Below are 24317 nucleotides of genomic sequence, written 5' to 3'. Positions count from 1 at the left end.
AATATAACTCCCTCTGCAACCCTTCACTTCTCTGGGGTCATGGCAATTTTAGAGCAAAACTGGAGCATTTTCATCATGCACCTATGTATGAAAGCATTTTGATCCAATTTCTCCCCCATCTGCCCCATCTTGTTCCATGGGGAGTGTCAACAGGAGGAGTTGGGGAGAAGTCACAAGGTGCACATTGTATAATTTGGTTTAATCTGTATCAGAGTCTGTGACTCTGCGCCATTCTTTTAAATTTTATGTGCACCCAAAAATTCTGACATGGCATAAATCTAACATACTGCATCCCACTATTCTACAAAAAACAGAGGTGCCTCTAAACACATTTTTCTGTTTGTTGATACATAGACCCTTAGGTCTCATCTGTACCTGGAAACCCCTAACAAATATATCCAACAAAGAATAGAAAGCTTGGACAACAGCAACAGCATTACAAATCAATACAGCAATCATTAAATACATCAATATGTTTTATCTTTCTTCATAGAATAAAACTTGAATATTGGTGATCTTTTTATTCTTAAGCATCTTTACAAAAGCATCATAATTAATACATATCAGCAGGAAAGCTTTTTTAAAAAAAGTAACATTTGTGAGTGAGCAAAGATATATTTTGTCTATAATTGTGCAGAATAATCTTACCAGATGGAGGCAGAGAATCAACAAATTCATAAACACAGTTTTCCAGTTGAAGAACGCTTGTAAATGGACGTTTGGACCAGATTGCCCCAGTGATAAGTGAACATTTTTCTACCATGTTACCGAAAATGTCCATAAACTCCTCATAATTCATGGAGTTTACAGCTTTTAAATCCATGTTGCTGAACGAGTTAGAGAAGAATGAAACCTGACTCCAAAATCCCCAGACAAGCAGTGTCATGTTTAGTTAATAAGTTTAATTTTAACCACTTACTGAACTATGGGTCATTGACTTTTACTGATTCGGCAAGTATTAAGTCCATTTTTTGGTAAACAACGTGTTAGTTTTTAGTTAACACAGATACACTTTTTTTCAGGCATAAATCTGGAATATTTTATAATTGCACTGTGAAATGTCAAATGGGATGCAACATTCATAGTGACTGTACAAAGAAATGTTAAAAGTGCATTTCTATTCAGCAACACAATTCAGAATTACAATAGTGAAAACGAATTCTGCCACATGCAATGTAATACCTTTTCTACAACACTTAGAAATCACTACAATACTAAACACTGATCATTAAACTAAATTAAGATATGTGCAACATTACCCAATAAAGGAAGAGTCTTCGTAGTGATAACAATATGAAGTTATCAGCATATTTATACTGTAGATATTGAAATACAGGATAGCTAAAAAACATAAATCCATGCCATGAAAAATACATTGTGGTTTTGTAACATTGTCAGCGGTTTAACCTGTGTAACCTGTCCACTGGAAACGCGTTTATGATGGTAATGAACAAGCTAGACAAGTGGTGACTAGTCTTTAATATTTTATTAATTCTTTACTAAATATGTATAATGTGTCTAAGAAAACTAGTTTTCTCCTACTATTCTGTGCCACTGATTACAGAAGATATACATGAAATAAAAGATCTCCTTCAGATATAGTGATAAATAAGAGATTACCATGGTTACTATTTGCAGTATATCTCTTATCAAAGCAAATGTTCCCAATAACGGCTTCTGCACTATCTTATAGAAAGAAAAGTTATATCGTATTTCCAAATTTTATATCATCTTTATTTACCTATCTTTTTCATATATATTTTCTGCACCTATTTTTTTATTTAAGCAACTGGACGTCTGTTCAAATGTGTGCAGTTAACATCCATTATATATATATATATATATATATCTTCCAATTACGATAATTATTACAATATAAAAACACATAATTAAATGGAAATTTTTTACACGTTTATTACAAAATATAGTTCTTATTAATATATATATGTATGTCTATATATATATATATATATATATAATCAAAAAATAAATAGATGATACCGTTCTGTGGCTAACGAAATGCTTTTATTTGTGCGAGCTTTCGAGATACACTGATCTCTTCTTCCGGCGATGTTACAATGAATGAAGCAAGGGTATACTTAAAAACAGTGTCTCTTGGAATGTTATCTGTGCTGGTCCTTCCCCCGGTGTGGATGTGTTTTATTGCTAGAGGTGTCAAAGGGTTCCTGAAAGCAAGTGAAGAAAGAGTGTGTATGTGTAACAGTGTGAATAAAAATGAATGGAGAGCCCACAGTATATACAGTTATTGAAGCTCGGCTAACACGGTACTGATACCTCTACATGTATATATATATATATATATATATATATATACAGTGTTCGACAAACCTATACATTTGCTCACCCCGGGCGAGTGGATTTAACCCCCGGGCGAGTAAATATTGGCCCAAGCAGCACATGTTTGGTACTAGGTGGCGAGTAGATTTTTTTGTGTGGCGAATAGATTTTTTGGTGATTTGTCAACCACTATATATATATATATATATATATATATATATATATATATATATATATATCCAAACTAATTAATGCTTTTAGAATGAGGGTACATTCTATGGCAGATGAATAGCAAGAATGATCAGATTAACTCTGCAATGCAACATGTATATAATAGCTTCACTCTTCAATGCTGATGATTTTTGTGTGCATTTAATTTGCTCCAAAATAATTCAATCACTGTGCAAATGTTCCCATTTAGAATCAGCATCTGATCATTTCTTCTTAGGAAATGTAATCCCGTACAATTTATATTGTTAGTAAGATAACAAAATCATTGGCACATTGGAGAATCTTCCTCCTGATCTCCCTCCGCATCTTCAGAAATACTCTCAAAGTTGACTCCATTCAAGCTGCTAGTTCGAGAAGAGTCATCTTTGCAGTGGGTGTTATCCATGTTTTGATAAACCTGAATGTGTGACACATAAAAAGAAACAGAAAATCACCCACACATAAATGAAAAAGTATTTAGCTTGGTTTAAAAAAAAAATAAAAAAAATGTACAGTATATAATTTTACAATCTGTTCTGCTATGGAGGTAACTGCAGTGAAGAATTGTTTTTCAGCCATTCACCTAAATGCACATGATCAAATCCACTCACAGTCGCTATCTACATACGTTTGGGAGTAAGTAAAACTAACAAAACAAAGCATTGAGTGACAAGTGGGGATGATGCACTTTACTACATAATGAAGTGCAAACATTGTTATTTTTTTGCTGTTGTACAATGTATGGAATGTACAGGCATACCCCGGTTTAAGGACACTCACTTTAAGTACACTCACGAGTAAGAACATATTTTCAATAGCCCCATACCCCTGTGTATGCTCGCTTCGTGAGTACGGACACTTATTCTGCCCTTCAGACTGCTGTAGTAGTGACGCGCTGATTCCCCTCGCCCAATAGGCAAACGGCAGCTCGTGCATGCCTGCGCGTCCTGAACAGCAATACCGGCTCCCTACCTGTACCGAAGCATCGATACGTGGAAAAAAGGTAGTGCTGCACTTTAAGTACATTTTCGCTTTACATACATGCTCTGGACCCATTGCGTACGTTAATGTGGGGTATGTCTGTAAATCTTTGAATGTCTTACATCTGACATCATCTTATAGATTCAGAGCAACATGCCACAACTCAGACCTGGATGACTTAATTGACACAAATTGGTATGAACGTAACATCATACTTCTAATATTTATACATCCCCTTCTGTTTTTTTTTTTATTATTACAAGTTACTTTGTACACATTAAATTACATACAGTAGTTAGCAATGTCATTACTTTTATGAGTGGAAATCACTGCCACTTTTTTTGAAGATCTAAAATCTATGAGCAGATACATCTATATAAATTAAAGTTGATAGAGAGATTGAGACCAATTCAGTGGCGAGCACAGGGTAAAATAAAAATACCTGAGAACACACCCTGTTGCTCACTATCTCTCATCCTCTCTCTCCTCCTCTCAAAAGGGTTAACACTCCAGGGAGGGTGGGGTGTCGCTGGGGTGGGAACAAAATGCTTAATTATTTAGGTAGGTTGGAGGAATGGTCAAGAGTGGGACAACTACAATCTAATGCTAAAAAGTGCAAAATAATGCACTTGGGTCACAAAAAAACAAAAGGCAGAACACAGGATTAATGGCGCTATAATGTCAACTATTATAGGGAAAAGGAACCTGGGGGTCATTATTTCATCAGACTTAAAAGTAGGCAAGCAACGTAAAAAAAACTACACGGAAAGCCAGCAGGATGTTAGGTTGTATAGGGAGAGGTAGTATAAGCAGAAATAGAGACGTGGTGATCACACTGTATAGATCATTAGTGAGACCCAGTGGCAGATTTCCCATTGGCCCGAGTGTAGGGGCGCAAAATTTGGGGGCAGAAAAAATGTCCGACACCATATACTTTTGCCGCGCTCTCTGACCTATCGGGCCTGAAGGGAAGTCACTTAGCTGCTGCGGACGCCTCCTTACCTGCCGCTCCCTTCCTCCTTCTGAACCGCAGCTTCAAATGACGCAGTTAACGTCACCAACGTGACGTCACACGACAACTCATAGCCATGGCAACGTGGCATCGCAGCTTCAAATTACATCATGACGTTGCGTTACCATGGCAACATGATGCCATGCAATGTCCCATTGGTGACATCCGCGGTGTCATTTGACACTGTGGTTCAGAAGGAGGAAGAGGTTGGCGGGTAAGGAGGTGGCCGCCACAGCTAAGTCTCTAGGGGCGGAGAGAGACCTCACCAAGAGTACAGTGATCAATTCTGGAGACCATAAAAGTCCAGCCCTGCTCACAATCAGGGTTCCCAGCACTCCAGTTTTGATCCAGAGACTATGGGTTTCGGCTTGGTATCTCTGGGCTATGGATTTAGATAGGAAGTCTCTGGGTTACTACAGGGCCGGCTGACATGTTTGGTGCAGGGCCTTGGCTCTTACCTTTTCCGGCGGTGGCGGCATCTCCCCCTGCATGATCTAGTCAAAATGGCTCCACAACATCAAATGGTGTCACGTTGCCATGACAACAGCACACCACGTGACGTCACGGTGCCATGTGACAGTATGGCTCGGTGACATCACATGACGTCCCAGTGTCATGGAAACGATCTTGACTGGACCATGCAGGGGGAGATGCCGCCGGATTATGCCACCGCCAGAGAAAATAAGAGTTAAATATATAAATAAAAACCTGTAAAAAAAAGTCTCTGGGTTATTATTCATCAGAAGATGGCAACCCTGCTCACAACACAACTCCCCTTCACTGGTTTATCTGTTCCAGAATAACCTGTTGCATTTATTTTTGCCGGGCTCTGTTCTGGATTTGTTTTGGGTCTCCTCTACTTTTTCAGACAGAATGTTAGCCTAAGTTTTAGTGTCACGTATCAGTGGAATAAGTGTTGGATTAAATGTCTTTGTATTATTCAGATTTGGTAGTATTCAGTCCCTTCCATCAGCTGCACTGGTTTCCAGTACATCTGCATACCATTCCTGTGACAGGATGTGTTCTACTGCATGCACTTGAGTTTCCTGCGACATATAAGCCACATTACAAGCCATTATATTTTGCCCCATTTATGACAGAGCTTGTGATAGGCTCGACATTGCTCTATGGTTTCATCACATTTTTTGCATGCATGTACACATTTGTATCTCTCAAAAGTCGAATTCCTTATTGCCATACAATATTCTTCAAATTTGGCTTCTATCCCACTTCACTTTAAGTTTAAAACATGCACAAATATGAAATTATCATGAATACCCGATGCCTTCTCCCACACAACATGTACAAATATTGCTGATTTAACTTCATTATCTTTCTTCTCAGCTTCTATAACTAAGAAGTACAGTTCAAATGCCTGCCTGAACTTTTTCCAGTTCTCTGCAACATTGCCAGATAGTTGTAGGATGAATGGGATTGTAATAGATCCATTACTTACAATTACCTTTTGGGCCCCTGTTGCCTGCTGCTCCACTTACTCTGTCTGCCTTCTTCTTCCAGCACTTAAAACAACAACAAAGGGACTTCACCTCCTTCTCATTCAGCACTTCTGATTCAGTGAAATTATGTTTATGGGTTTATAAAGCAATAATGCATTTGAATGAGAGACAACCTTTACAATAACAAGCAGGCGCACAGGTTCTTCCTGGTTGCATCACATGCCAACTGACCCTGCCTCACTGCTAGACATCCGCTCAATATAACAGACCTTTTGTAAATGATACTATATTTTATGATGTACATATCTCTACAGGCCCAAAGGGGAAATTATCTCTAAGGGGCTCTTCTGCAAACTCCTCTTGAGCAAACTAAGAACTTGTCATGAATATGGGACCAATAGAAATTGCTGTGGATGTGCATGAGAGGCAGCTTACTTTAATGGTCTCTACCAGTAAAACTACAGTCAACCAAAAGCAGAAGTTAACCTGGAACATGTCTGGCAGCACTGCATACACTAGAGGACAAGCTTATGTCTCTTAAACCTTCTAGGCAAGTATAATAATGATCTTTCTCAAGAAATACTACGAACTTTGTGGCCAGCACAGGACAACAAGCACAAAATCCAAAAGGAAGAAAATAATACACCGTCTGTTCTGCAGAGCCTGGTAATGTAACCAGAAGATCAAATGTTAACCAGGAACCTCACAACTTACAATCTGCAAAACCAGCCAAAGAAAGTGTAACCCATATCCCCCCCCCACCCCCCAATCGCAGATAAGGTGTATATGAGGGGATCTATATGCATTACCCAACATGGTGCTTTACCTGTTAGGCTCACAGGAGGCCTAAGCCTCCGCCACGGAGAGCCTGGGGCACGTATGACAATATGAATAACCTCGTACTTGGTGCAGCGCCTCCACCTGCGATGGCTCCCACCAGAGGGGGAGTGGTTCCTCGCAGGACACTATATATATCACTCCACACACAGTATGCAAAACAACCAATTACTTTACTTGTGAGCATAGGAAACGTACTGTTGCATATAATAACAGGTGTCCCTCCCTAGAGGAGACACTAACTACTGCGTCTCGCAGGACGCTACCTCCACCTCCACCGGATGATCCCACTCAGTGTCCAGTAACCCCACACAGTATTACCCCACCCTCAAGTGAGAGAGATAAGTGTGACTGCGCAGCCACTATGTCCCTTTTGAATGTGATATGCACTGCGGTGCCCGGGCCTGCCAAGGAACTTCACAACTTCTCTGTGGGGGTACCCCAGGGCTCTGTCCTGGGACCTCTTCTCTTTTCTCTGTACACACTCTCTCTTGGTAACCTAATAACATCTTTTGGGTTTAAATACCACCTCTATGCTGACGACACACAAATATACTTTTCAACACCTGACCTTACACCTGCTATACAGACCAAAGTTTCTGAATGTCTCTCTGCTATATCATCCTGGATGGCCCTCCGTCGCCTTAAACTCAACATGGCTAAAACAGAGCTCCTCATACTTCCTCCCAAACCTGGCCCTACTACCTCCTTCCACATTACTGTTGGAACTACGATCATCCACCCAGTAGCCCAAGCACGCTGTCTAGGGGTCACACTCGACCCCTCTCTCACATTCGCCCCTCACATTCAAAACATTTCTAAAACTTGTCGCTTTTTCCTCCGCAATATAACAAAGATACGCCCTTTCCTCTGTTGCTCGACTGCTAAAACTCTGACTCAGGCCCTCATTCTCTCCCGTCTTGATTACTGCAACCTCCTGCTGTCCGGCCTTCCTGCCTCTCACCTGTCTCCCCTACAATCTATCCTAAATGCTGCTGCCAGAATCACTCTACTCTTTCCTAGATCTGTCTCAGCATCTCCCCTCCTGAAATCCCTCTCCTGGCTTCCAATCAAATCCCGCATCTCACACTCCATTCTTCTCCTCACTTTTAAAGCTTTACACTCTTCTGCCCCTCCTTACATCTCAGCCCTAATTTCTCGCTATGCACCATCCCGACTCTTGCGTTCTGCTCAAGGATGTCTTCTTTCGACCCCCTTTTTATCTAACGCCCTCTCCCGCCTTAAACCTTTTTCACTGACTGCCCCACACCTCTGGAATGCCCTTCCCCTCAGTACCCGACTAGCACCCTCTCTATCCATTTTTAAGACCCACCTTAAGACACACTTGCTTAAAGAAGCATACGAATAGCACTGTGAACATTCTGAACATATGATACATAAAGCTTGGCCCCCTGCAGACACACTTACCAGAACTCCCTCCTCCTGTCTCTGTACGTTCTCCCTACCTACCAATTAGATTGTAAGCTCCTCGGGGCAGGGACTCCTCTTCCTTAATGTTATGTTTGTCTAAAGCACTTATTCCCATGATCTGTTATTTATATTATCTGTTATTTATTAGATTACCACATGTATTACTACTGTGAAGCGCTATGTACATTAATGGCGCTATATAAATAAAGACATACAATACAATACAATACAATACAAAGGATCCTGATGTCGACTTTACCCAGGAACTACCGTCCGGGGCGATCCCACCCGGATGGCTGATGCAGCAACAGCGAAGGTCTGAGCCCAAACCTCTGGATGGACGTGCAGCGTCTGCGGGGCCCCTAACTGACTCTAGATAGTAAGTGGCAGGGTCCCTAACCTGGGGGCTGTCCCTGACACAACTCACACTACTGGGTGACTCAGGGCTAGCTGGGGCCTTGGGGGCTGCTGGCCTAGTGCAGGGAGTCACTGACTCCTGCACCCTACCTCCTTCCCCTAGCTTCTCTTGGTGCCAACTGCCCCTCTCCTCCAAACCCCGCCAAATGTATCTATTCTCTCTGCAGGGCAATCCTCCAGCCCTATTGGCCACTCTGGGGCATCTGGTACCACCCCCCTTAGCCTCCTGGGAATTGTAGTCCCGTGGAGGCTATCCCTACATTGGGGCCGTGTGCGCGACTGCACTGCGCATGCTCAACTCCTCAATGGCCGCCGCAACTCCCTGGCCTCATCCGCGCATGCGTGATTACGCCGCATGCGCATGCAACCGCAATGGTGTCCCCCGCTAGCCGGGTGCGCCGCCGAGCCTCCTAAGGCTCTCACCGCTCCCTGCTCCGACCCCCACCTTTGGAAGCAGCCGGCGGGCCCGTCGCTGGCTCCGGCGGCACCCGCGACCACGCTGCCACAAAGGAGGGGGGTCTCTAGGAGCCGCCGGGGACCTGGGCTACAAAAGTATAAGGAGCACCCAACTGAGCTAAGAACGGAAATATGAAAACCGAGTTAGAGGATAACATGTCAGCAATTTCCTACAAGGTTGGAATTGAATTTCCTAAACCCAGCCTGCAGCCAATAGTTGGTTACTCCAGTATTTTTTGTTAGAGTCGATGTCTACTTCTAGTATATACAAATGTAAGCTATAGTTTCTTTAAGAAACCATTAATATTTGTGAACTTAAACTGAGTGGTGATCTATGCATTTACTCAATACACGTGGCAAATCTAGTGATCAATGTCTGAAGCTCATTTTAAAACCTCTAATATAGAATGAAGCAGGTGAGGTAGGGTAATAAAAATAGCAACCTATCTAATAGGAGTTGGTTTGGTAGTGATCCTGTAATCTACCTGCTGGCTGGTTGGCACATATTCTAGTCATGCGGAAACCCGCTGTTAAAACTGCCTATGTAACAGTCTTTTGTCAGAGAAGACTGTGGCCCAGATAATAAATTCAAGCTAGGCAGAAATGGCCTTGAAATGCATACTAAAAGATGAATATATATATATATATACACCTTAAGATTCTTCTTTCCAGCAGACAGTCTATCTACTACAACTTCCAAAGCCCCACTTAAGCATCCACCATGACTAGCTTTCATCCCACTCCCCATGTACTGAACCTTACCCTTCTTTCAAGTCCTACTCTTCAGTCCTTCTATATCTCATTTGGGATATGATGGGAGTGGTGAATCATTTCCTGGTTAGCATTAAGTTAGGTGAAGCACAAGAATAATTATGTCTACCTGGAGCAGCAGCAGCCACAAGGGAAAAGGCAAGGAACATGCAAGGAAGGAAATGAATTAAACTGTGGGCAGAAGCTGCGTGTTCATATTCCCAAACCAATACTAAAAATGTATTCTTGCATAATTCATTGGGACAATATTGTCTTCAACAAAGTTACTCTCCCAGAAGTCATTATATTTCTCTGTGCTTTTTTACATACCAGAGCTTCTGTATTCGAAAGCTGATATCCTAAAAAGGAAACCAGCTGTGGGAAACACGGTCTTTTCCTAGAATCAAAAGCCCAGCAGGATTGCATCAGGAAGTATCTGTGGGGAAAACAAATGTTAAAATAAGAACATAAAAAAAAGAAAGTTAATTTTACTGCAGTTGCTTGAGAATGAGCATAAAAATTAATACAATACCTATGTTTAAGGCCTGGGATATAGTAAAGAAATTGGTGCTGTTGCTTGCTGCCGCTCGCTTTACCAGGAGCTTTTTGCTGTCCTGGCAGAGGAGACAGCAAGCGCGCTTGGGAGGCGGGTATCACTGTGTGTGTGTCACTTGGTAGCTGTCAGTGTGTGTGTGTGTGTGTGTCATTGGGTAACTGTGTGTGTCACTTTGAAGTGGCCTGTGTGTTTGTGTGTCACTGGGGAACCTGTGTGTGTGTATATGTGTGTGTGTGTGTGTATTATATAATATTTAAAAAAATAAAAAAAAGACATGTTGTGAGAATAAATTATTTATTAACATTGTGCAACTTTGATAAATATATTCACACACACACACACACACACACACACACACACACACACACACACACACACACACACACACACACACACACACACACACACACACACACACACACACACACACACACACACGTTCCCCAGTGACACACAAACACACAGAGACACGGAGACACCACACACACACATAGAGACACACAAACACAGACACACACAGAGAAACACACACACAGAGAAACACTCACACAGACACAACAGACATAGACACAGGAATTCACAGTTAGTATAAATATAGAAGTGCAAATAGCTAAAACAGGGTGTGTGTGCCGAGCATGCGCGTTGTCAAACTTCTTTGCGTTTTATCACTGAAATTGTGTTTTGATTTGTAATTAAAAACATCACCATCACAAATACAATTTCTGTGACAAAACAGTGACAAAAAGGCAAAGAAGTTTCACTTAAAATGTGCGTGCGCGGTACACACACACTTTTCTTCTGCCCTTCCTAATTAATTCCCATGGTAGTCAATTAAAGAAAGTAGATACATTAACTGGCACTCATCTCTTTGGTTATTGTAGTATACGTGGTTCAGAGTGACACAGAACTTTTAACCCACTCCCAGGGGAAGAATAGGTACAGTGGCGGACAGCAACAGTCCAGGGCCGGACTGACCAGGGGGTCAGGGAAGAAATTGCTCCTGCCCCCCAGCATGTGGCGCTGCAGAGCCCACCAGCTCCTCTCCCGGGCTGGCTGAGGCTCCTCTTTGCATGATGCTGGTTATGGTAAGTGTGTTTATATGATGCAAGATTGTGTGTGTACGTGTCTGTATATGTGTGTGTGTGTATATGATGCAAGATTGTGCGTATATGTATGTATATATGATGCAAGATTGTGTGTATGTATGTATGTATGTATATCTTTATTTATATAGCGCCATCCAGATACACAGCACTTCACAGCAGTAACACAGTGACATAATAATATAACACATAATGGGAATAAGCGCTTCAGCCATGACAGTAACAATAGGAAAAGGAGTCCCTGCCCCAAAGTGCTTACAATCTACATGGTAATTAGGGAGAACTTACAGAGACAGAAGGAGGTAAGTGCGTCTGCTTGGGGTCACGGTCAGTGCATATGAGATAGTATCAGCGGAGTAGGCATATATAACACATTGATGCAATCTCCCTAGATGCCGGGAAGGGAGGATTACATGTGTATTTTCACCCCATTGTTAATACTGATAAACACTGATATTTTTATCAAGAACGCCGGGAAGAAAAAACACTGATTCAACAACAAAAATAAACACCTTGTTTATACCCTATCACTATCTTACTATCCTCTCCGCAGCAGGAACTACTATAGAGTAAATGAATCTGTTAGCATCAGCAACAAAATGAAGGGGAACTACACACGCATTTTGCAAAACCTAAGTAAGAGGCAAAAAATCTTTGCACTTCTATGTTGGAGCGGATATCACGTGGCATAGTACAAAGAGGGGAACAGCACTCAATACATGACAGTATCCAATAGATATGTTGGTGTCTGTTGATTGACGTCTTACCACCTCTGCAGTCCAAGTTATGTAGTATACAAGTAGAGTCACAATATGTGCAATAGCTTAAAAACCTGAAGACACAGCAATCAAACCGAATAACGATGCATAGTACCTGGACTAGTGCCTCAAACCAACATGAAACTTCTAACGGTCACAGACGTGGACCACCCACAGCTGCTGTTTAAACTATTGACGCATGACTTCACTATAGTTGGATGACATGCCATCATATCCAACCAGCATCGAAGATAAGCCCAGCATCACAAAGGGGGGGGGGGGGGATGAGGGGGCGGTAACTACATTAAGTTGGTGTATCTGTTGCTAAGTAACTGGCCTAATATGGCCATAACAACTGGAAGTAGCAGAACCCTGCCGCAAGCATTCTGTTGCTCAGCAAATTATTGCTTAGCAACAATCAAACACAGCCTAAGCAATGCGTACAGTAGTACAAGACACAGATAATACATACAAGTAGCCCCCTTCCCCCCCCCCCGTGTCTAGGGTGACCACGTGTGCTGCTTTTACCTGAGTGGAAAACAGGAGGCCTGATCCTCTGCCGTTGGGAGCTTGGGGTGTTTGTAATGAATATACTAACAGCGCCTCCACCTGGGAAGGATCCTCACATAGTGGGATACCCTTCCCAAGACAATACACTCACTAATTGCACACAAGAGTATATGTAACAGTATTTACTGGATAGTAACTTATAACAGAAACAATTCAACATAACATATAACAATACAATATATATATGTAGATATACCAACCCGTGGAATATCCCCCCACAGTAATTGAGTGCAAGAGCACCAGTGTCCCAGTGTCCAGGCCACAATAGCCAATCCCACCCCAAGTGTGTGACAGCGCTGCCCTTGTGTATTGTTGATGCACTTGTAGATATACCTGCCCGGGCACTCCAGCACCCGGGTGCTGGTGGGTACTAGCAAACAACCGATCAGTCTGGCCACCGAAAATCTGCCTACGCATGGGGTGGTATCCGGTTGGAGGGTCCCACCTTAGGATAGTCTCTGGTGTGATGGCCTGGTCTGGTCCCAGACGCAAGCAGTGCACACTGCGTGCATCCGTAGCACATATGCTGATTAACACTATATTGCTAAGGGAAGCGTCCCTGTCTAAGGGCCATCCCTACAGCACACAAGCTATTAGTGATGGGGTTTAGCTTGGACCTATGGGGATGTTCTGACCTAGTCCAGTGGAGCATTTCTTCCCTGGACATTACCTATCCCGTTGCTATCCTGCTTACAACTGACAGTCCCCTTAACTGTCAGAATCCCAACTGTCAGAATTCTAACTGCCATACATCTCTCAGCCCTATTGGTTGCCTGGCCACGCGCCCTGCAGCCCCTTGAGGCTGCTGAAACTTGTAGTTCCCCTGCTGTGCTATACTCCTATGGAAAGGTAAGGGGACAAACAGGCGACCAGGGGGACCCAGGCTATATACATTAGCAAAGAAAAATCAACATAACAATAAATAAAAACAAATAAAGTTAAACATGCAAAATTACAGCAATAAATACCTGTACACAGATTTGTATACTTTTTTTTAAGGACTTTCATTGGAGATATAATTAGGTGCAACAGAGATTGCCTTGTTAGTAGCATTCTCATATAGGGATGTCTAAATGTGACAAAGGTTACACATATACTTCTCTAAGTCTGTTAATAATACATCTATATCTAGTTTTTACAGTCTTTTTTATTCATTTCGCTTGCCAAGTAGATTCCTTTCATTCTGGATGAAATTTGACTGATGTATTTATTGCTTCTGCATTGGAAATGGAGATGACTTGCTTTATAGATTGATGACTCCAGTGACGTCATCAGTTTTTTTCCTGTTGACTGGCAGTTTGGCCCATGTTTTGAGACACTTGACATGTACAGATGCAACGGCCATCATCTTACAAAATCATGCGGTTTATACCTCGGAATACCCATGTGATGGCGCGGGATTACTTCCAACCGTACCGCGAGTGCAGGCAAGTGGATAAAATGGCATTTTAGGGTTCTGGCTTTTAAACACCTGAAATTGACACAGTAGCAAAGTACTGTACACATTACAATTCATTAATTTCATTGCATATAATTACACACAATCCATGAAATTCAAACAAAGCAGCCGCGATAAACACGTGTGCCTGGGGCGATTGGCCGCGTTCATGCCGCGTTCATGCCGCGTGGAGAACAACAGCGCACACGAAAACGGCGCTGTGATGCCTTAAAATAACAACCGCTGCATCTGTACATTGCTTTTGGATAGATCTTCTATACATGACTTCTTTGAGGTTGACCGTATTTCTCTTGTTACAGTGTTAGGATGATTACTTACATCCTTACATACTTACCTTATTGATCATATTGTCACATTACTGCATATAATGAAGTGTATATGAATCTATATATAGGTATATATTTATTGCTGTGATTTTGCATGTTTAACGTTATAATTTTTTTTCTACTGTTATATTGATTTTTCTTTAAATAAATATATTGATTATCTATCTCTTGTACTAGGCTATGCATTGCTTAGGTTGTGTTTGGCTGTTGCTTAGCAACAGAATGCTTGCCACAGAGTTCTGCTACTACTAGGTGTTATGAACATATTAGGCCATTAACTTAGCAATAGACTGAATGTACTTACCGCCCCCTTTGTGATTTTGTGCTGTACCTTGATACTGGTTGGATACAACATCATGTGACTATAGTAAAGTCACGTGTCAATAATTTAAATGGCGACAGAGGATTCGTGTCTGTGACCATTAGAAGGGCCACATTGGCCTGAGGCACTAGTCCAGGTACTATGCATCTGTAAGGAATCGGGGAACACGTCCTTTGCGGTGTGTTCCCTCCTTACCTGCTGCGTCCGCGGCCACTGTTCCTGCCCATGAGCGCTCCCCCGCTCTAATTACAGAGCGCGCGTGCACCCACAGCTCTTCTAGCTGCCTCACGGAACCTGGTCCTGCCTCCCGCACGCATCGCACGTCTCTCCCACGCGGTGTGCACACGCGATGATGTGCGATGATCCCCAGCTGCGTGGCAAGTCTCTCTTCCCTGCCTTGTTGCCAGCAGCCTATCCCAGCTCAGCTGCTTTCGCGCCTCCGCTCCGCCCCCTCCCCATTGGCCTGTCCTGCCTTTAAATACTTCCTGCTTCCTCCTATGCTTTGCTCAGCATAATCCTATGTAGCCTCGTGAAGCTCACTTCGTTTGTGCAGTGCTCTCTCCTTTGCAGTTAACCTCTTGTGTACCGGCTCGGCTTTTTTGTGGACCCGTCTGTATTTTGGACTTTGGCATACCCTCGACTACGGCGATCTCTCCTACCCTTGAACACGACATACAGACTCGGACTACGCTGCTCTCTCCAATCCCAGACCATGGCTTACGGAACCCTACTATCCTGTCTTCTCCAATCCCGGAACTCGGCAAGTATAAGGCCCCAGTCTTCACTGTGGCACGCGCGCCCAGCGGGGGGCGGCGCGTGCACAGCGCTACACCGCGATCTGCGGTCTGGGGGGAGAGGGTAGGTTTGCGACGGGAGGGGGCGTGGTTGTGGGTTTGCGGGGGCATGGCCAAGGTAGGGACTGGGACCGGCCGGACTGGGGGGGCGGGGCTTGATAGCACAGCGCACCCCGAGCCGTGCGCTGTGGCAGTGACTGGGACCGCAGCCTACCGCATCTCCTACACTCTCCAACCCAGACCCGGCTACGCTAAACGATCCGCCTTCCGGGCAGACCTCCGCTGCTGCGGGTGTGTGGTGTTATACCTTCCCACCTCAGTGCCGGGGTCTTGTCTTGTTTGTGGGCAGCGTGAGCGTTACAGCATCCGGTTCAATTGCTGTGTCTTCATGATTTTAAGCTATTGCTTTTACTATTTTTGTATGCAATGAATAAAGAAGTTTTGATGCCTTGAAGAAATTGCGCATTGGGAGCGCTGTGACCTCCTACTTGTGTACTGGAGGAAATAACAGCACATTGCAGGCTTCCCATGCCGTGGCTAAAAGTTACATTGTGAATGTCAGGCTATAGTTGATTTAGAATCTAAACAAGACCATGAGAGGAATTAATTTTGGATCTTGTAAAAGTTGCAGATAGCAGACTTTGGGGCCTATGCAGAGAGCAGCGAATTTTAAAAATGGCGAATTTCATAAAAAGGAGCTTTTTTGGAGAGTTTTAATCTCCATATGCAGAAAAGTGCGAATTCTGCTATGTTTAACATGGATGCGTCTGGCGAGTTTAAATTGGCGAGATGCGCGCTTCGGAAACATGTAAAAACAAATTCGCGCCTTTTTTTTTCCCTTTGCAATGGCCGCGAGCGCCAGTTTTTTTTGGCGCGGCAAAACGGAGACAATCGCGCCATTTTATTGGCGCGAACAGCCGCTAGATGCCGTTCGCGCCTCTCTGCATACGGATATATTTTAAACTGGCGAGATTGCGGTTCTCGCCAGCCGCGAGGCGAGTTTTACAAATAGAAATGAAAAATTGGCGCGTTTTTCGGAAATCTCCATTTTCTGCTGTTTTCTGCGCGATTATCTCCAAAAAATGGCGAATTTCGAAAATTCGCTGCTCTCTGCATAGGCCCCTTTGTGTTTATGCCCATTTTCCATCTTATGTCTAGGATTCATGAAGTGACGATGGGTGACATCACACCCCGAACCGGCACTATCTGCCATTGACTTGAATAGCAGTTACCACCAGATCAGGGTGCGATACCCCTCACCGCGGCGTGATGACTCCCGACCTGACAGGGAGAGTCACTGAAGCTCTTTAAACCAGCCAAAATATTGAGTGTTATTTAAAAAATAGAAATGCAATGTTATTTCCGATTTAACAGGGTAAAAATATTGTCAACACATGGCTGCAATAAAAAGTATATTTCAAAAGCCTTATAGAATTGACCATTAGAGAACCTAACCCGAAGAATTAAATAATCCACTTACTCCCAGTAGAAATTAAGTGTGAAATGTATTTAGCTAGCGGCAGATACTGAAGGACATTAGTATGGATTTATAACAGTAAAAAAATAAACATTCAGAGCCAGTTCATACACACTCACATTTCATCTGTGGCATAGAAAGGCTGGTCCATTTTAAATCCACTTTGTAGAAGCTTGTAAAAGTTTGCATCCACTTGCATGCCGGGATATGGATTTACACCTAATAGGAAAATGATGGCAGAATTACAAAATGTAGGCACAGAAAATCCAAGTATTATTGTAATATAATTTTTGATATACTCTACCAAGAGAAAAGATCTCCCAAAGTAATATCCCATATGACCACACATCACTTTTAATGGTATATATCCCTTCAAATATGCTTTCAGGAGCCATCCATTTTACTGGTAGACGAGCCTACATAAAGTATAAAAATACAGAGTTAGTGATGCATCATGTTTGTGTAATGTTTAAATAGAATTTGTACTTTATAGAGTAAAACTACAATGTATCTATATCCATTGTTCTAGATGTTAGATAAACCCTGGACATTTATTGCCAGGAGTAAGTACAATTCGTTACACCCAACCGTCCAAGTTAAATTTAATTTAGTAGCAATTTTATTCATGTTTCTGTTTGATACCGTGTGTGCATACCATAGCAAAACTTTTCAAACATAATTTTCAAAACGTAGCCTCAAGTTGCTTAATGAACAGGTGTATGCTAAAGTCATTATATAAAATGAAATACACAATGTTTCAGATATCTGTATTATCTTTTAGGAGTCAGGAGGCAACTATGGTTGTAATGTATGTCAATGTAAGAATTAAGTGCTTTGGGAATCTTTGCTAAACCTTCTGAATATCAATTTAGTGCATGTTTGTAGTGTCACAAATGATGTCATGAATCCAGGGTACCATGGTTGCTTCTCAATTCCAGGGAAGAAAATAAGAATTTTTAAATGAGTATATATTAGATTTTATTTTGATCCAGTATTATACAGTAGATTCAGCTCCAGTTGTACACGTTGTACAGTTGTGATTTTTATATTTTAAAAAGTGTGTAGCCTACACTTATGTATTCAGGCCCTTTGACATGGAAAACTGTAGGTCTACTTTTACCATCATATAAAGTTTAATGAAAGATAAGAAAATAGAAAACAACAGAACAGATAAATAAAAATGTCACTTGCATTGCCTTTAACAACATAGTTTGTATCATTTATGACATCTCTGGCAAGTCCAAAGTCACATATCTTGGCCATTTTTCCATGGGTCACCAGTATATTTCTGGCAGCAAGGTCTCTGTGGATGCACTACAAGAGAAAAGCGCTGGTTATCAAATAACATTTTGTATCAAGAGTTGCAAACTGGAATACTGCTCCAGAAATGATAGAAATTGAATCATTTTGACTCTGCCTCACTTTGTATTAATGTATCCGAGAGCTGTATCCATTTTTCTTTACTGTCTGTGGAGCATTATTGGGAATAGATATGAGGCATTTGGGGAAGCTTTAGCACAATATTTTAATACAATTTATGAAAATTTGAGTCTATAACTGGTGCAGAAATGTTGCCTTTTTACATCAATTATATTTGCCAAGTTTACGTACCTTTAACCTCTGCTCCCAAGAGATCTGCATCAGAGGTATAAACCAAGATCAATACATTTCAAAATATAAGATGCCTTCACTGTACAGTAGCCCTCGGGAAAGGCTGAAAATCTAGATATTGGACGATATTTGCTATTGCCAAGTAGTGCTATTCCATAAGAAACACCTTATGACCCATTCAATTGAAGGTGTCTTACAGCACCAGTCCATGTTTTACGCCGTGTAACTGCTTAATAAAAGGCTCATCATCACTACCTACACATTTTCTTTAATATATGGAAATAGCTTTGTTGGATAAACTACTGTAGTTGCAAATTCCTACTTTCCCTTCTTTTTTTTTTGTCACTCTTAGGCTGAATCCCCGCTGGCACTGAGCGCGCTTGGCGCGCTTACCTTACTGAATGTGGATCATCTCATCCACGCTCATGCTGTGCGTGTGCTCATGTGCGGACACACATGCTCACCCCCGCTTGGCACTTGGGTAAACACATTTTTTAAACTTTTGAGCCCGCTCAATTTGCTCATTGCCCCCCGTGCGCGCTTCCGAAATAGCGAAGACACCCAGCGCTCATTCTTGGAGAGCTGGTGATGTCGCCGTTCTCAAGCATGAGCGCGGTCAGCGCCAGCTGGGCCGCAGCCTTACTTCCAGCCACTCCTTTTATTTTATTTTATTTAATAACAACACTATGTATGCAGTGCTTTAAAATGCAATCACACATATCATTTTAAATGTGTGAATATAATATAGATATAGAGTACAAGTAGGAGAGCAAAAGACTTAACTGTAAACACTGAGGTAATGGAGTCTATGTTAAGAAGAGTCTTCACTGTTACAGCTAATGGCCTTCTCATTGCCTTCATAACAAATGCTTAATGACAGTGCAAGCACAAGGGACATCCATTTTTAGCTGCACCGTAACAAGCAGAGCGGTGACTGATTTTACAGGATACACAGGCCTCTAAACCAGGGCTGCTCAACTCCAGTCCTCAACCCACCCCGCAAGCAGGTCAGGCTTTCAGGATATCCCAGCTTCAGCACAGGTGGCTCAATCAGAGGCGAAGTCAAAGACTGACGCACCTGTGTTGAAGTTGGGATATCCTGAAAACCTGGCCTTTTGGGGGGTCTTGAGGACTGGAGTTGAGAACCCCTGCTCTAAACCAATATATGGTTCACAACTGCTATTTCCAATACGTAATTTGCTCTGAAGCTCTTTTTTTTGTCATGAAACAGACGCAGTAGAACAAAGTTACCAATTTCGATTCCAGGAATTCCATTCCCTTTGCAACTTGATATGAAAAACAGAGCAGATCTTCAAACGTGAGAACATTTAGATCTTCTTCATCATCATAACTTCTTGTGTTTTCATATTTCATTTCTTAAGGAGGAAAAAGACAAACTGTGTTTAGTTTGCGGGGTCGTTTGGAAAAGAAAAAAAGATATGACATCATATTCTTTTATTATTGTTAAATAAAAGTATAAATCACAGCTTTAATACTGTACAATCACACACATATATATATATATATATATATATATATATATATATATTTATTTATTTTTTACAAAATTGACTAACCAAATTAAAACACAAACGGATTAGAAAGTATCTCTTAAGAAAAAAAATTTCCGCATGATTAAATAAGACAATAGACTTAATGATAAGTTGCGGTCTTAGATTTATGTATTTCTTACCCATGTCATGCTGCAGAATTTCACTGTGTCCGGAAGACAAAGTTACTTCCTGTCCTTGTCGAGTTTGTTCAAACTCCTGTGTTCTGCTTATTGTTGTATTGGACCCATTGCTTGCTGAAATTCCAGCTCTGACACTGAAAAAAATATGAAGGGAATAGTAAATGAACCAAGAATATAATGCCAAGATAATATGAGGAAAGTAAGATTTATATTTAAAAATCATTACATGCAAAGTTTATGTGAATCAATATTAAGCATTTTGGTTATAACATATAATTTGTCCATAATTTAGTGTTCTGTCTTTTAGCTTCTGAAACTATTTAGATTTTTTGGGGGGAGTTTTATAATATTTTCTAGGCCGACAATGTTAACTTAGCTTTTAACATAGAGAAAACCAACCGCACATCGTTAAGTATAGAAATTCTGCTGCTAATGGGGCTATTTTTTTCGGCAAACCAATACATACAGCTTTATACAGTATGTATAGATGCAGCGACCTTTATCCGAACATTTCATGATTTGTATTCCTGGGCATACCCAGGTCGTACCGCATGATTTCTTCAAACTTTCCCGCATAAAGATGCGTGTTTACTAGTGTTTTTACTAGTGCTGGTGCGCATTCACGGCAGCGGTCATGGAAGAATAACGAGTGAATGCAACGTGGAATACAGCAGAGTTCACGAAAACGGCTCAGTGAAATGTTCGGATAACGGCTGCTGCATCTGTATGTAAGAGTGCTTTGAGTTTGTGCTTTGAGTTTGATTTGTCAATAATAGAGAGGTTTTCACTGTTAACGTTATATCATTTAATAATTATGGTACAACAGATATACTACAATTGGTACAATACCACATTCCTACCCAAAACTACCCTATGGGGGTTGTTTATTAAATTGCCAACATAACCTTAACCGCTTAAGTAAATCGCAAATACAGTAGAATATAGTGCCCTTAAACCGGATACATAAAGTCAAATAAATACGGGACACCAGTAGTTCTAATAAGGTAACACACTAATGAAAAAAAGGAAAAGAAAAACACACCCACATATATTTCTCAGGTATATAATGAAATCTACAAAATTTTATTACAAATATAGCCGTAGAAAAATGTATTCCCCTTTTTTCATGAATTCAACTGTGATTGTGCGTATTAAGGCAATATTGCACAAAGATCCCATTGACTTCGGAAAACCCCTTTAATGGGATTACTATTGTCCATAGAATGGGTTAATAGGGCATTAACAGGTTAATGTCTAGGAGAGGCCCCTGGCTAAATGTAACTAATTGTATGTATCTTATTTCATGTAACATATTTCAGGTAACCAGATATGTTGCCAGAGTAGTCCATGTCAGGTGACCAGCCCCTCCTTAGTTCTTGCTGGAACTAACACCTGCTAAAGGTAGGTCCTATTGGTTAAGGATGTCTGTATCTTGTCGATTTACATGGTCTGTGTACCTCCCTGGGAAGCTGCCTGGCACCCAGGGAAGAATTATGTAAGCATTGTCTTGTGTCAATAAAATAATCTTTTCTGTGACACAATGTCCCTGGGGCCCTTTTTAAACAGCTTACAGAATCAGCCAGCATGGATGCTAACACCTCGGGAAAGAGGTTACCCATTCATTGCCATTGTGGCAATCCATGACCATATTGTGTGTCTTAAGTTGGGTCTTAAAAGTGGATAGAAAGAGTGCTAGTCGGGTACTGAGGGGAAGGGCATTCCAGAGGTGTGGGGCAGTCAGTGAAAAAGGTTTAAGGCGGGAGAGGGCTTTAGATACAAAGGGGGTAGAAAAAAGACATCCTTGAGAAGAACGCAAGAGTCTGGATGGTGCATAACGAGAAATTAGGGCTGAGATGTAAGGAGGGGCAGCAGAGTGTAAAGCTTTAAAAGTGAGGAGAAGAATGGAGTGTGAGATGCGGGATTTGATCGGAAGCCAGGAGAGGGATTTCATGAGGGGAGATGCTGAGATACATCTAGGAAAGAGTAGCGTGACTCTGGCAGTAGCGTTTAGGATAGATTGTAGGGGAGACAGGTGAGAGGCAGGAAGGACAGACAGCAGGAGGTTACAGTAGTCAAGACAGGAGAGAATGAGGGCATGAGTCAGAGTTTTATCAGTCGAGCCACAGAGGAAAGGGCGTATCTTTGTTATATTGCGGAGGAAAAAGCGACAGGTTTTAGAAATGTTTTGAATTTGAGGGGCGAATGTGAGAGAGGAGTCGAGTGTGACCCCTAGGCAGCGTGCTTGGGCTACTGGGTGAATGATCATAGTTCCAACAGTAATGTGGAAGGAGGTAGTAGGGCCAGGTTTGGGAGGAAGTATGAGGAGCTCTGTTTTAGCCTTGTTGAGTTTAAAGCGGCGGAGGATCCAGGATGATATAGCAGAGAGACATTCAGAAACTTTGGTTTGTACAGCAGGTGTAAGGTCGGGTGTTGAAAAGTATATTTGTGTGTCGTCAGCATAGAGGTGATAATTAAATCCAAAAGATGTTATTAGGGCCACTGAAGATGATGAGGACGGCCTTCACCCTGGCAGAGGTAAGTACAACTTGTATTTACTATATGCAGGCTGGGTACTGTTTTGGTTATGTTATCCAGATTTGGATAATAGCGCATAAAAAATAATTGGCAAATACGCTATTATCCAGATCTGGATAATACGGATTTTGCCCATTACTGTACTGTATTTGTTAAGGGGGAAGGGGTTTGGGGATAGAGCGGGTGGGTAGTAGGGTGCCCATTCTTTGCCATTGGGGTTATTTCTGCTCCCATTGAGGGCATAGGTAACCACAATGCCAATCAATTAGTGTATTGGTGTTTGTATTGTATTTTAATGTTTATTGGGGGTTGGGGGGTGGGTGAAGGGGGTAGATGCCCTGGGTGGGTAGTTAGCCCTCTCTGGTGGGTACTGGGAGGGGTTAGCCCATTCATTACCTTAGCGGTTACTACTGCTAAGGTAATGAAGGGGTTAACCCCTCCCGCAACTTTCCCGGTAGGCCTAACCACCCATCCTGGGGCAAATACCCCCTTCACCCATCCCCTCTACCCCCAATACACCAGATACTCTGGCTTAACCCTTTCATTCCTAGCTGCTAAGGTAATTAAGCTGCTTTTATTTTAATAACAAAGTATTGAAGCAGGGGGCTCCAGAGCTCAACCACCTTAATTTCAGCCTCAGGGACCCCCTGCTTCCTGAGTTAAAGGCCATGGTATGGGGTGCCGGTATCTCTATGCATTGTTTAAATGTTCTGGTCACGTGGGCCGTAACGTGAGAGAATTTAAACATGGCGGAGATACCGGCACCCCATACTGGGGCCTGTAACTCGGGAAGCAGGGAGTCCCTGGAGCTGAAATGAATGCGGTTCAGCTCTGGAGTCCCCTGCTTAAATATTGTGTTGTTCTGTGATTCAGTTTCATTCTTACTGCGCGTCTGTTATGACAAGTGCAGCCCGGTAGGATTCACACACAGCACAAGTCCCATTCAGATGCAGGGACCCCCGCTGTGTTTATCCCGTTGGGCCATTAAGTCTGGCCGCTGGGATTTCGCACACACAGATGGAAAAAAAACCATGACCGCAGCGGATTACGTGAGGCGAATGCGTCCGACCATAATGCTGCATCTGTATGAGAGTCTACACCAATCTATGTCACTACCTCACTTATATGTGACCCTGCTTATTAAGAGCCGGACAAGGAGGTGTTACACTTCAATGGGAGTTTCTGTGCGATACTTGCCCCGATTGGTAATATTGCAGTTTAATGAACAACCCTCTGTGGCCCACAAAGCTCTGTTGTTAGTTAA

The 24317-nt window shown here is 42.2% G+C and overlaps 2 protein-coding genes across 3 annotated transcripts in view; both read right to left on the bottom strand.

The window, feature by feature from the left end:
* URAD (ureidoimidazoline (2-oxo-4-hydroxy-4-carboxy-5-) decarboxylase) overlaps positions 1-886 on the bottom strand; it is a 40902-nt gene extending 40016 nt beyond the window's left edge. The window contains exon 1 of the mRNA XM_075592192.1: positions 649-886. Within this exon, the coding sequence (XP_075448307.1) occupies positions 649-886 (238 nt within the window). The remainder of the gene's footprint in view (positions 1-648) is intronic.
* The window catches only part of FLT3 (fms related receptor tyrosine kinase 3), a 121319-nt gene continuing 97508 nt past the window's right edge, over positions 507-24317 (bottom strand). For both annotated transcript variants that reach the window (XM_075592184.1, XM_075592185.1), the window contains exons 18-24: positions 20519-20652; positions 20077-20201; positions 18406-18528; positions 17519-17630; positions 17334-17433; positions 10180-10285; positions 507-2926 (exon numbers count right to left, since the gene is read on the bottom strand). In XM_075592184.1, the coding sequence (XP_075448299.1) occupies positions 2792-2926; positions 10180-10285; positions 17334-17433; positions 17519-17630; positions 18406-18528; positions 20077-20201; positions 20519-20652 (835 nt within the window). In that variant the 3' untranslated portion in view covers positions 507-2791. The remainder of the gene's footprint in view (positions 2927-10179; positions 10286-17333; positions 17434-17518; positions 17631-18405; positions 18529-20076; positions 20202-20518; positions 20653-24317) is intronic.

Source organism: Ascaphus truei, chromosome 3 (genome assembly GCF_040206685.1).
Source record: "Ascaphus truei isolate aAscTru1 chromosome 3, aAscTru1.hap1, whole genome shotgun sequence".
NCBI lineage: Eukaryota > Metazoa > Chordata > Amphibia > Anura > Ascaphidae > Ascaphus > Ascaphus truei.
The sequence above is the reverse complement of the archived record's forward strand: the minus strand, read 5'-3'. Positions and strand labels throughout refer to the sequence as shown.